At 45.2% G+C, this 14,146-nt stretch overlaps 1 protein-coding gene across 3 annotated transcripts in view; it reads left to right on the top strand.

Moving 5' to 3' along the window:
- Positions 1-14,146, top strand: part of Atg17 (autophagy-related 17) — a 68,120-nt gene that overhangs the window by 18,008 nt on the left and 35,966 nt on the right. For all 3 annotated transcript variants that reach the window (XM_076434953.1, XM_076434954.1, XM_076434955.1), the window contains exon 2: positions 9,330-9,538. In XM_076434953.1, the coding sequence (XP_076291068.1) occupies positions 9,330-9,538 (209 nt within the window). The remainder of the gene's footprint in view (positions 1-9,329; positions 9,539-14,146) is intronic.

Raw genomic sequence — 14,146 nt, forward strand, 5'->3', positions numbered from 1 at the left:
GAAATAGAATTTTATACATTTTTATTTGAATCTGTTCGGAATCTTCATTAAGAGTCGGACACGATATTGTAAACAAACTTGCTATTCAGTATGAATGATTTTATCGAAGGGTTTTTATAATTTTTTTCTGTTTGTTTTGCCACTCCTCGTTCAGTATACAATTCGGACAGAAAATGTTCGAATTTAACCAACGAAGCTGCAGAAAGGGAACCTGCACCGATAGTCACGTGGTGTATATTTTTACGAACGCATTCCCCCGTAAACACTCGCAATCCGCTTATGAAGCTTTGGAAATAGCAGCGAATAGTTGAATCCGCTCCCACTCGCAATATCGGTGGTCGCAACAGCATATGTCGCTCTTCTGTTTTCTAAAAATACCAGAATTGTATCCTTCCGCCTATTGGCCCACAGAATACTACGATTCTACAGATTGTTACACACATTGTACGAGATATTGCACGAAGTAAGCGTGTTCCAAAAATAGCGTTACGTTATTCAGAAGAGAGAAAAACGTGAACGCCGATGGTGTTGAGCAACAGCCCATATATTGTTCTCTAATACCCGATATCTGTTATTCCCGTCCTATAAATAATCCCCTTCCCTTTTCCGTCCATTCCTCTTGTGCGCGGCCATTCGACGCCCTTCATTCACTTCCTTCAAACCACCCTAACCGCACGCGGAATATCGAGTAGGTAATTGACGCCGCTCTAAATATTCATTTTCCGTCAAAGAATATTGACCGGCCACGGCCAGCCCCGAACGATATACCGGAACTTTTCCATCAACAGATTTTTCGTGTCCCGCTCGTATGTAGGACGAGATGCAATCGTACATCATCCTGCGGACATTTAATTAACCGCTCAGTCGAGGAATTAAGCGGCGATCCCCGCGGAAGTGTTTCTCTAACTCGGTGCAAACCTGACCCCATAACAATTTTTAATGAACGGTGATCTTACGCAAATGATCATTCTAATAAATAATTTAGCGAAGTCCAAGCGAACGAGACAATTTATATCACTGTCTAGATGATTCAACGTTAATGTGCCCGTTCTATTTACTTTATAAACGCCCGAAGATCCCAGAGACTACTCATCAAGTCTCCATAGGTAGCTACAAATCGAGATCCGCAATCAGACCACAGCTGTTCCGATTACTCATAGAAAGTTTCCCTCGGAGGTTCCACAGCTAATTCAAATTGGCCGTTCAATTTGGAGGCTAGTGGTTTTTATTTGCAATTGAAGTTTCGCTTCAGACTACACGAGATTGCTGCTCCCCGGGAGGCAGAAATCGCGGATGTTGCGGAACGTCTTCCTCCGTGCGAATTACATCGCCTGCCTCGGATTTTCTTTTTTTCCTCCGGATAGACTGTACTCGTATTATTTATGACATCATACATGCTCGCTCGATATTATTCCCAGATTAAACTCCCTCGTTAAACTCCGGCCGATGCTTATCAGACCAAGCCTAGCCTCCGAACGTTAGCTTCCTCGCCGCGGAAACTCATTTCTTCCGCCGCCTCGCAGATACGGCGAATATAGGCCGCTCGAACGTCCTTTCTTGGCCTGTGTTCGCGTACTCTCTCGACGTTTTGCGAACGGACACCGTCCGACACTCGAGAAAATCTTGCTTCCTTCACGATCTCTTTTACCGGGTACTCGGAGACGTACTCGAATTTATCTGAAACAGGTAGGTTATCCGAGCGTAGGTATATTTCGGATGCCCGCCCGAGCCCGACACATTGTAGGACCGAAGGACAAATACAGTTAAGCTCGGATGAACGTGGTGATTGTAACCTGAAGGAACGACTGTGGTCCCTTTGTCTAATCCGCGTGAGTAACACTTCGTTACAGTGATTCATTCCGCTGGCCAGAATCATGGACATCAGTGTCCATGACGGATTTGCAACTGCCGCTTGGAGAAGCGAAATCATAGGGGATTCTTTTGTGGCTGAGGGTGTTCCATCATACCCGGGCAGTAATCTTCTTGAGCCGCTAGCTTCTTTGAAGATTTTTGCCCATCATTTTCATTTCCATTTTTACTGTTCGAACAGCATCAAACAAAGATCGAATATCTCCTCGACGGTGATGCATGCAGGCTCGTTCCGATCGACGTGCATCGTTGATTCTTTTGCCACGCAAGATTTTCTCAATCGTCGCCGGGATTGGTCGCCGTCAATCATTTAGCAACCTCTAACGCGAACAACGACACCGCGTGGAAGCGCCAAGGATCCGTCGAAGGTGAAGACGATTGCAAAACGATCGATCTATCGCGGACGGACGTGGGCAACGCGTGCTCGAGAGGCCTTTTTCCTCTCTAACGAGAGAGGAGAGACGGACGACGCTCTCCTCGTGGTTGTTGCAGGTGGCAACGAAAATAGTAATGGAATCGGCGCGGCGCGGGTAACGTGGGCGGCCGTTCGCTTGTGTCACACACGAGTCTGACCCGTGGACAAAACTCGGCCAAGTCCTTAATGTGTGATGCAAAACGCTACATCTCTCGAACCTCTCGCCGCTCTTCAAACGGTCGGTCCACTTTTGCACGGCTACCGCCGTTTACGAAACTTTCCTTGGAACTCCGCTTCCCACCGAATGACATTTCCGCTTTATTTCCAGGCTGCTGGCAGCCCTAGATAAATCGCTCTGATCCTGGAGCCGGGAAATCCTTTCCTTGCACAAACAACCTCATTCCTTCTTGTCTGTTTTGTAAAACAGTCTCCACGAAAATTCTTTGGAAAAATCAGTTGGGACCTCTGTTAGTTCTCCCAGGACTCTTTTATCGGAGGAAGCTTCCATTGTTTGCGGTTTCAAGAGCAAAATTGTTTGCCATTAGAACAAAGACGAATGATCCCGAAGCTCCGATTGCTCGCTCGATCGTTCACCGACGAACACACCGCGCGCGCGTATCATCGCGATACCGTTTTCTGGTTTTATTGCCTGGATTTCCTTCGCGAGAGAGCTCCTTGTAAATGTTTACCGCAGAAACTCACGATAGATTATCGATGAACGGCACGCAATCGTTGAGTTAGGTTGTAAAGCGTACCGCGGCGGTGAACCTCACCTTTTTCGATAAGGAAGTAGGATGCCGCCTCTCGTGTTCTTTGGCCCAGTAACGTTGCGCGATATCAATAACGATAGCGATACTAAACAGAAAGAGAGAGAAAGAGGTAGAGGCGTGAGAGAGGCGGAAGCGAGAGACGTTACTATTTGAATTTCTGTCTCGTCCGCTTCCATTTATCATCGCGATGATACCGGGGACTCGTGCGCAAACAAGGAAATTATATCGCTTAATTCGCACTGCCTCGAGTAGAGGGGTGTTCTTGCTTAGGTTCGTAACAAAATCAACGTACCCCCTTAAGGGGTGTTGCGAATTTTTCACATATCCTTTTGCACACGTGTTCTACGACACTTTTATTCAAAGAACATGTAGAACACAGGAACAATCGATTGTGGGAGATGAAAAACTAGAATAGCCTCTTAAGAGCGGCGCTCGGTAGAACTTTCGTTCGGACCTGATATAACGCGGTTGGCTCGCGTCGCAAGGGGAACGAGCACGGTGTTAACGGTACGCGAGGCGAGGAAAAGTTGGCGCGGAATGAGGCCAGCGTGAATTAGGAAAATAAAACCGGTAGGCGTGCAACTATCGCCGATGAAGAAAACGATTCGGCGTGTCCGTCCGCTCGTTCGAGCCATTATCCCTCGCTCGCGCGAGCTGTGTTACGCTCGGCGTGCGCTCGGATTGGCAAACCAACCACTTTATGTATCCTTCGAGAAAAGAAAGTCCGGAGGATCGAAGCCTGAACCGAACGCACGAAACCTCGCTCGAACTTTTCTACCGTTCGTTATATCGGGATCCAACGGGAGTTTACGCGGGATTTCACGGGTGAACCGTGGCATATTGTTGCAATTGTCCTGCGATTTCTAGAAACGGGACATCAGTCACGTGTCGTCGAGCTTGATCTGCGGGGCCACGCTAATTAGAAGTTTCCGCGAGTGCCCCGGTGAATCGGACACCTTTGCTCTTTCGTACTGCCAGGAGGTTTAGTATAATTCGTGGAGACAGCTTTAATGTCAGGGAAGAAATTTATCGAGGCACTTCAGCCGTGCGGCTCTCCTCCATGTTTGAATTATTGTTGTCGTTATTAAGCTCTCTGCGGATGATACGCGCCATTAGCGGTTTCTTTGAGGGAAGAGGTTCGAGCAACGGAACTTGTGGGTTTTGGAGGTGTTCGGGCGTACAACGGGGATGGAGACAGTATTCTACTGAAAGTTTTAGAGGGTAGATCGAGGATTGTGATTGTGGCAAATTGTTTAAGTTCTGATGGCTATTTAACGTACCATTTTCATTCATAACTGGTGTGAAGCCACGCCCATTCAGGATACTCGATGCAGAGGGAATATTATACTCCTGTATGTAGTAGGGTTACCGTTCATGCCTGAGCTTCGAAGCTCACATAGATATCAAAGATAAACTTTTTGTTAGAAGATTTCATTACCAACTCTCACATGCCAGAATTCGTAGAAATTGTCGACTGAAACAGATCCCTAGCTTCATTACCACGAAGAACAGCCAAGCCACGCCCACATGTGCGTTCGGTACAAATATTGACGTATTATACCGAGATCGAAATCAACTGGTCCATTTCCAAAACCAAATCAGCCCACTCCCATGCTCTTTGTACATTTCCATGATTTCCATCACGGCATCAGCTCATTAAGGGACCGTAACGGCGGATACTGATCAATCACCAGGCCATCCACGATTCTATTTCAATGCGTGCATCGATTCTGTCTTGGTAACGTGACGATAGATCTCCTCAAAGTCCCGAGACCGCCTTTGACGCTCGCACGGCCACGTACTTACATACATACCATGTATCTACGTTATGTCACATACGATCCAGCTGTTCCGCCAGCCATTACACGATTGAGAGAGAGGATGATCCCACGCGCTGGAAAGACTATCTTAATGCACGAATATTCGTGCATCAAGACAGTGCGGTCACGTCGGTCATTCACCCTCCGTTCGTCGACGCAATTAACGATGCGTGTCGATCCACCTCGCGCCTTCTACCCCGTTGCGTTTATTTTCTCGCGTAATTGCGAAGCGTACCGCTAAACCGCGAACGTCGGTTGCCATAATCGCGATTCAGAAAGTTCGGTGCGCAAATTGGAGGACTGAGGCCTCCGGAAGCAGGTCATGCGAGAACCTGAAAATATCGAGCTGGCGAGGCCGGGAACTTTGAGATTCCCGAATATATTGGGATTTTTGAGAATTTTTGGGATTTCTTAGCAACGGTATTCACGGGTTTCCGAATATATCGGGAATCTTGGAAATTTCCGGCGTTCTCAAGACTAATCTCGAAAATTGTCCGGAATCTCGACCCATTCGAAGATTCCAAAATTTTCTCTAATTTTCGGCTTTTCGCACACTCCTACCCAGAACATCTATGCAGAATGTGTTTCGCGCGGAAGCCCCACGACCGGCCGGAAACTCGCGAGTCAATTCGACCCGCGTCGTCGCTAATTGGGTCTCGTTAATATTAGACGCGATTAGTTTTCCGTCCCCGTCGGTCAACTGGCTTCGGGCGGACCCGTAGCGTCACAAGTTAACACTTGTTCGCTTTGTTTCTGTCACCGAGGAAACGGCTGACTCCAATCGATTCGAACTGAATTGCTTCTTGAAGACTGCTATAGAGCCGCCCGACCAAAAGGAAGACTGTCTTCTGCGTTGGCATGGCGGGGCCGGTTCCAATTTACGCCTCGCGGAACGCTTCTTAACCCGAAATGTTGTTAACACTTTACTCGACGGTTACCTAACTGCGCTTTAAAAGTCAAATATTACCGATCTGGGACGTCTTAATCGATTGTTCAATGGTTACACCGATTCCGTTCGTAAACTGACGAGTCGTGTTGTGTAATATCGTATTACGACTTCTCCCGAGATTATTAATTAAATTTTCGAGATCCTTTTAGATATGTCAGAGTCATTAGAAATCTTACTAGATTCTGCTATAAATATTCATCGTTAGTTTCACTATTTCCCTTTAATTTTCAGTTGTTTGAGAAATTACCTTATTCGAAGCGGCGAGATCCTCGATAACGATTGCACGATTTCCCATTCACTCGTTTTGGTAATTAAAGATAGAAAAAAGAGTCTCCAGCCACGCGAATCGATGAAACAAAGTCTTCAGTCGGTTAGCATTAATCTACTTCGGTTCCATTCAATGCTCCGGGGATTCTTTCCCTTCTATGTCGCGTTTTGCCTCAGCCGTTCTACCAGAAAACGCAGAATTCTATGTTCGAAAGGGCCGCAGTTCCGTAAAGAGCTCTCGAGCCGATTGTTTACTCGCCTATTCAGAACTATTCCGAGAGGTTTTAGCGAAGATTTCTAGAAAATGATGTTGACGCTCGCTGCGGATAGTGCTCCGAATTTAATCCGGAAACATGATTCCCTTACGATCATTTTATCTTACTGCACAGAAATTGCGTTTCTTTTCGCAATTTTCTGCAGGTGCGCACGTCGATATAAATTAATTAATTCTCCGAGAGGTAGCCGATACACGTCTAAGATTGCGAGCCAGTAGTGGTAGATTGTTGCGAGTTTTACGGCGGCGAGACTCTCGAAGACGCTCTTAGCTCGCCGACGCCGACGAGCGGCCATAAACGTACGCGTAAAAGGAATTGGAACGGAGTTGTCGTCAACACCCTCGTCGAGGCTGAATAACGCACAAGGAGAAGCTCTTTGTTCGCGGCGAGGACGATGCGAGTAGCATCGCGTATTAATTAGAAAAGGTGCATTCGAGCGGGACCCGGCGAGCCACGCGGCACAACCGAGGAACCGTGCAGTCTTATTCATTAATCCGAACTGTTTGCTCCGCTACGCGTTTTACGCGTTCTACGGGATTCCCCTCTGGGGATCAATATCACCTTGAAGTAATTACCGCATGCAACCCTATCGGGATCAGTCGAATCACGGCACCAGTTTTCGTATCGGGATTATTTGCAAAATGAACACTCTGATGATTTTAGTGTGAAAAATCGGGGTGGTACAAATTCGGTTTTCATTGTTTTTCACAATGATCTCTCACAATAAAAATTCTGACAAAAGTGTGACATATTTTGGATCCTAATGCGCATTTTAGAGAATTTTTTCAGATTTTTTTGTTGCAAACTCTTCTCGTAAAAAATGAAAAACCAACAAATGTAACTTTCCTCCTCAAAGCAGAAACGTCGACGAAATTACTTTTTTATTGTTTTGCACAATGATCTCCCGCAACAAAAAATCTGAAAAAATCCTCTTAAATGCTGCTTAGGATCCAAAATATGTTACATTTTTTTCAGAATTTTAGAACGCTTTAATTTAATCGGCTTTGCTGAGACGCGTGCCGCGAATCGATTTTCCGACACGGAACCAGCTGTACACAGAGCGAACACTACTAAAGGCTAGGGCTAACATTACTCACGGATTCGTTCGCACAATTCAGCTACCGGCGCACGCAGTTTTATGTTCTATATTTGTTTTAGAACTTGTTGTTTCGACTAATTGGACTGCGGATTTCCACGCGTTTATAGCGTCGAAAGATCTCTAGAATAGTGAGAAGTGTCTGCGTACACTACAATTAGCGGTGATTTGACTTCGTTCTTACCGTTAGACGTTTTTAATTAGCAAAGTGAAATTTTTCCTTGGCTCCACTCTCAATAAATAGCATCTGCGAATCTTTCGGAAGGTAATAGTCTATTCGAACTGCAATTGATGGTGCTTTTACTTTATTTTCGTCGTAAGACGTTTCTTAATCAGCTATATGAAATGTTTCGTTGCTTTGCTTTCCGATAAATGGTATCTGCAGATCTGGGAAAAGGAACGTCCATGTGAACTGCAATTAGCGGAGCTTTTACCTCATTTTTCGCGATAAAAATATTCTCATCGACGAAATGAAATTTTTCCATACTTTACTTCTTAATAAATGATTTGTGAAAAATGGGAAGTTACACGAAATTGATCCTGTATAGAATTAGTCTATCGAGAAACTGAATTTATTGCATTAACGAGCTTCCTGCTGGTTTCCTTTCGTTTCAGTGAACGCAACAGATTAGATAAACATCGTTGATCGTTGTTAAGTAGCGTCGAACGAAAAACCAGTTGAATTTTGCTCGGTCTTTTTGCCGAAAATATGTTTATGTAATATTTTCTTTTACTCTGCGTCTTGCTATTACAAACTTAAACTAAATCACAACGGTTCTACACGAAACAAACTAATCTTCAATAAATATTGAGAACTTCGTCAAACTCTAAGCGGTCTCATGATCTTAAATTTAATTTTTGACTAAAATGTGATATTGTGTGTTAATCGTTTCTCACGGAAGATTTTCAATGTTCTGATAAATCTCCTGTAATTACTTGGCAGCCGACTATCTGCGATTAATTGCAATTGATTCAGATTAGATCGGCAGGTAACTGTACATTCGAGGAACGTTCTAGCCTCGGGGCGGCTCTTCAAGTCAAACATATCAATATTTCAAGATTCGTTTGCTCTCTTCGCGGTTTATAGCACGTGAAACGGCCCCTCGTGGATTACTCGAAGCATCGTAGTAAATAGAGAGGAACGGATAGTCGCGTTTGAGATCGAAAGTAGGCTCGCGAATCGCCGCGCTGCTGTTCGCGGACTTTTTTATCTCTCTCTCTCTCTCCTTTTTTTCGCGGTGCCCCCCTATTTCCCAGTTTCCACCGCGGAAACACGTCATCCGGTTGTCAGGATCTCCTCTCCTGCCTTTCGCAAAACCAGGTCGCGGCTTTCTGGATCCGGAAGATGGATCTCGCGCTAGATCTTTAGAAGTCTCTTTCCAGTTTCCCCCAATTAGTCGGACTTTTGTTGGGCTCGTCGAAGAGCATGGATCTTTGATACAGGTAGAGATAATCTTGACCTTAATCGCGACATCGCCGACGCTGAAGCTCTAGAACTGGCTGGGTTTATTGCAGAATTCATTATCCGCCGGGATTATAAGCCTTAAACAGTTCACCCTGCTCTCTCGCGGATCCTGTTTCGGACTTACGATATGGTAGGAAGCAGATTCTTCATGTTTTATAACGCGAACAACGCAACAACCTTAAGCTATCTTCACACTGGAGCAAGAAGAAGAAGAAGATGTCCGCACACTTGAAGAATTCTATTCTAATCAAGATTACCTTTAGCAAAAGCTGTTTGTACGAACGGATGCGTTCATGAAAATATGTTTTTACGAATGGAGGCGCGTGTAAAATTCTTTTTGCTGTTTCGTTATGATTGCGATGTTGTCTCGCGCTAATCTGCATGATGTTTCTTTCTGTCACAGGGTGTCCGAGCTGATGGAAGCGATCGAGAGAGAATGCGGCGTGGTAGCGACGCACCAGGTGCTCCTGATGAGCGGAGGCGAAAGCCTGAAGCCGGACGCGCGTGTCTGCTCCTACTCGGCCGGAACCGACACGAATCCGATCTATTTGTTCAGCAAGGCCGCCATTCAGGACCAAACTCCACCCAAGCCGAGCATAGATTATGGTTCCGGTGAGTGACGAGCTTCTTCACCTGTGAATATCCTTAGCCTGCTGCGGTCCGTTGGCGTTTCTTCTTTCGTTTCCTGTCTGCGCTTGCTCGCGAGCCAACAGAAACAAATAAAACGGACACGCGTTCGGTACCAACAAAGAATAACAAACCTAAATCTACTCCGAACAAGCTTTCCAAGGTCTTCGCATTTTGTTCCAGCGAATCAACTCTTAATCGTTGTTGTATAACTTCCTGCTGTATAACTTTCCTGCAAGAGCCCCTCCGCAGGAAAATTTATAATTATTCTTTAATTGCATACGTTTACTTTCGTGCCTGAAACTGCAAACAAGTCTGTCGGAAGATTCGTATCTCGGTGTTTCCAGTTAATAATTTTCTCTCGGAGGGAAGTTCCCGACGAAGAAAACGTCGCGTCGAGTGGCCGCGATAAAGCAGCAGTACAAAGTTTCCGCGGAGTCAAGGGGAACACCTTCCGCAGTCTTTTTACGATCGTGATCCTTTAAACCGCGGTGCTTTCGGATTTTCTGATCGATAGCGCGCGACGATAATGACGCCCGTCGCAGCTCGAGCTTCCGCCGATCCTGTTCCTTCGCGTCTTCTTCGTTTTCTGTTTGCCGAAGCAGAAACGTTCCCTCGCAGAGAAACTACCCGGCCAGAAAACAGCCGCGGGATGTCCGCGTGCAAGAGATTTTGCATCATAATACTGCATTTGCATACCGCGGAACTAAGGAGCAGGCTTACATAACGAATCTATTCGTAGTGATTCGCGAGCTTCGTGTGTATCCCGATCATACGCGGACCCGTTCAATTTAGCGGACGGACTCTGTGCAATCGGGACACTTACTCAATCTGCGTCTTTTTTTAACCGTCGCGTGCTACTCGCATCAGAGTCCGCTCGGTTTCTGCTTTGGAGGTTTCTAAGCAAATATATGTATTTATATTTAAATATCTCTGTAACTCGCGTTAAAAAATCAAATCGATAAAATCCGCAGTTTCCTCACGTAACATAGCATGACCAACCCAAGTACAACCACGCAGAACAGTTTAACGGATGATTCCTGCCGCTTAGGGTACTTGTTTTACATTCATAAACGGCACGAATTATCCGCGCAGCATCATGGAAACGCGTGCGTGACGAAAATAATATCTTCCGACAAGATGGTCGCGAACACACAGTGAGATAGAGAGAGACACAGAGGAGGGGGCGATCTCGACGACACTATACTGACTATACTGTCTTCGTTAACCGAGAATCGTGCCGGAAGGACGCGGCTAATAACGATCCTTATCGGCAAGCGCACAGAGAACGAGAAGAGAGGGAAGAAAAAAAGGAGTTAGATGATATCAGCTCGACGACAACGATATCCGTGCGACGGCGGCAGCGCGAAGGTTGTCTTTGTCTTCGTCGGGCAACTGTGGGGCTCACGGTACCGTAAACGGGCACAATGGGAAATGTTGGCCGGTCGTTTAGCTTATTTTTCGTCACCGGGTAACGGTTCGAGGGTGTGCCTCCCTTGCACACCACGGGAACATCGAAACAAAATCTCTGAGGCAAAAATAATTCTGTAACAACTTCGGGAAAACCAGACTGGGGATATGTGTGCGTGGCGATATCTATGGTAAAATAAAATCGTCTAATTGCCAAAGAAAGAACAAAACCATTATTGCAGACAGTTATCACACATTTTGCAGAAAGATAAAAAATTTATTCATGATATTCCAAGGCTTCCGCCGTTCGGGGTATCAACAACTATTTTTATCATTGTCCCCATTTTGGCATATTCGCCATTTTTGGCCACCCTCGCGACGCCGTCACGTCTTCAAGACAGAGCGTCTAGACGCGCGTCGCGGCGTCTTGGAAACCAGGTCACCGTCGACGTCCTCCACCTGGAGCCACCGTCAGTCCGTCGCGCGTCGGTTCGACGTCTGCTCGCAAGGACTATGTTCGAACGCTAAACGATATGTTAACCGCGCGCGATTTCCATACCGTTACCCCGCTAAACGCTCGGCCGTACATTCGACTCGCTATTACACCTCACGATCCTATGTTACAACGATTACCGCGAGCTATGATCTCACTGGTACTCTTTGCTTGTGTTCTCTGCGGAAAGCTTGCTTGTGTTCCTAGCACCGATTCGGCCGCAAATCAGACGTGTTACGACCCCTCTACCTGGAAACCTGGAACATAGCAATCGCGAATGCGAATCCTATGCGTGGTTGCTTCTCTCGAGGCTTTGCGAGCTACCTCTAAATTTTACTCGATGGTTAAGCTTGTTTATAGCGGTTTGCAAATATTCTTTCGACTGTATTGTAGGTATTAGAGGCGGAATTGCAGGCGCAATTTGTATGTATCTAGGCAGTCGGGTTGATAACTATGTCCGTGATCGGAAGTAGGCGATCCGTAGAAAACGCAGTTGTTGCTTTAGCCGATTTATTTTGTTTCTTTGAGAGGCTGTGATGGATACCGAATATTTCATTCAATTCAAACGATATAAAACCGTGGAAAAAGTAACTAACATTTCATTAATCGTCACGCGGGGAACCGAAATGTTTAAAGCGACTTCGTTATGCTTCGAAGTTTGAATAATTGAACAGCTCTACATAAATTTAAATACGAACATAAACCTAGCTATATGTTCATATTTAATATTTATAACTCTCGGTTGGAACTATTATGTCATCGACAACTTCGCAATATTTTCATATGAATCAAAAGTTATCGAAGTAAATACACAAGTGAAGGAAAATTTATTGCCCGCATCAAAATTAACTAGTTCCGTCTTTGTATGTGGTACTTTTCGGAGCGGTAACTCGCTGGTCAGCGGCGTTAACCGCGAACGCGCTTGACAGGAATAATCACTTAGGAATACAATTACTTACCGCGAATACAGAAACGCACAAGAATACGGTAATGAAGAATTTTAAGGGAGACCGTGTAACAGGATGCGCGGCTGCGTGACCATCTGTTTTCCCATCGCCCTGCGCTCGTGTCCGACATACTTTTGGCCGTGGTAATTCCTTCTCGTTCTTTTTCCGTATTCCTTTTTTTTCCATTCAGAACCGTGAAAGAATTTTCGTTCATTTCCATTCCTTTCCATCCGGCTATTTCATCCTCGCAGCCTCGGGTTTCATGCGGTAATTCACGTTTCTCGACGCGGACCGGTAACGCGACCGCAGAGAGACCGCTCGTACCCGTTGCACGTTGCACCGCGATGCACCTCGCGGTCACCGCTGCAACAGGCTCTCGATGAAGTAACGATCAAGTTCGCTCTTATCGCCTAGCACTTTCGATTTTCCCGGCGAAACTGCACGAAGCCGGCTGCGACCTATCCCGAACCTATGATCGATCTTTCTCGCGATCGACAATAGCGAAATCGTGAAAATCTTGGTCCTAAGCATCAGTAATTTTACGATAAAATTCATTTGGTTCTTGCATCATGGTTTTCCACCACCTGAAGTGGATGAAGATAATATGGAAGCACTGTTGAACTTCACCTGAGTTGTTTGTCTATTTCGATTTAATCGATTGCAATCACTTGAAAGATTATCTTCTACGTTTCTGATCACTAAACGGTATATTTACCTGGTGACTAATATTTTAATTACGTTCAGTGTTCGTCATCATAGAATAAAAACAGCGTCAACCGATGTACTAAAAAGTAATTAATGCCAACAGAAATGTGAGAGATTTATTCGGCACGTGTTTTAAAAACAAGGTTTCATGTGAAATTCATTTTGACCGATTAATTAAGAACGGCACTGTGTGCGCGTCAGTCTGATTAATAGATCAGAAATGCGAAGAAGTTGTTTTGGTCTTATTGCGAAATATTGCTTGGAATATTCAACAGTTCTTTCTGCACCTGCTTAGACAAGTGCCCATTCTTTTATTAACAAAACAGCTTGTTTTTCCACGTTGAGACCTTCCAGGAGTCTCAATTGATGAAACAAGGTCCGAACAAATACTAAAAAATAAAAATTGAACGTCGATCGATAAAATGCTTGAATAGAAACCAGTTGTTGCAACAACTGTAGAAAATATAAACGACACAGGTGGCCTACAGCGAGAGAACGATAAGATCGATCAGAAGGAACCAGTTGTTGCAACAACGCTGCTACAATACATATAATAAAATCGTTTAACAAGTGACCCGAAACGAAAGGATCAATCATACATTAGGAGCCAGTTGTCGTAACAATCTCGTTTCACTATACATTAAACACAGCAATTACTATCTCCTTGGTACTTATCCAGCTTGGAAAATCCGTTTCCCAAGCTGTCGTCGATTAGCGAAGCATGCAGGCGACCTATCGAGGTGCATTCATTTTTTGAATCGTTATGGAACCCTTGACACGGCCGTGTCGTGTATGTCAGGGGCCCCAGGTGCATTCTTTTCTGATGTTTTTCTGCCGCTGTATCGCTGGCGTCGTAAAGTGTCACGGCCGACTTGTTCTTTCTTTGAACCTTGGAACGACTGAGGAAATCATTTTTACTGTTTCAAGCAATTTCATTGAAATTATTTATCGCTCTCCATGCCTTCAAGATGCATCTCGTAGCGATAATCAACAGTTCGAGAGAAAGAAAATCGGCCGCAGATCGACTGTCCCTTTTTA

The sequence above is a fragment of the Lasioglossum baleicum genome, chromosome 12 (genome assembly GCF_051020765.1).
Source record: "Lasioglossum baleicum chromosome 12, iyLasBale1, whole genome shotgun sequence".
Taxonomy (NCBI): domain Eukaryota; kingdom Metazoa; phylum Arthropoda; class Insecta; order Hymenoptera; family Halictidae; genus Lasioglossum; species Lasioglossum baleicum.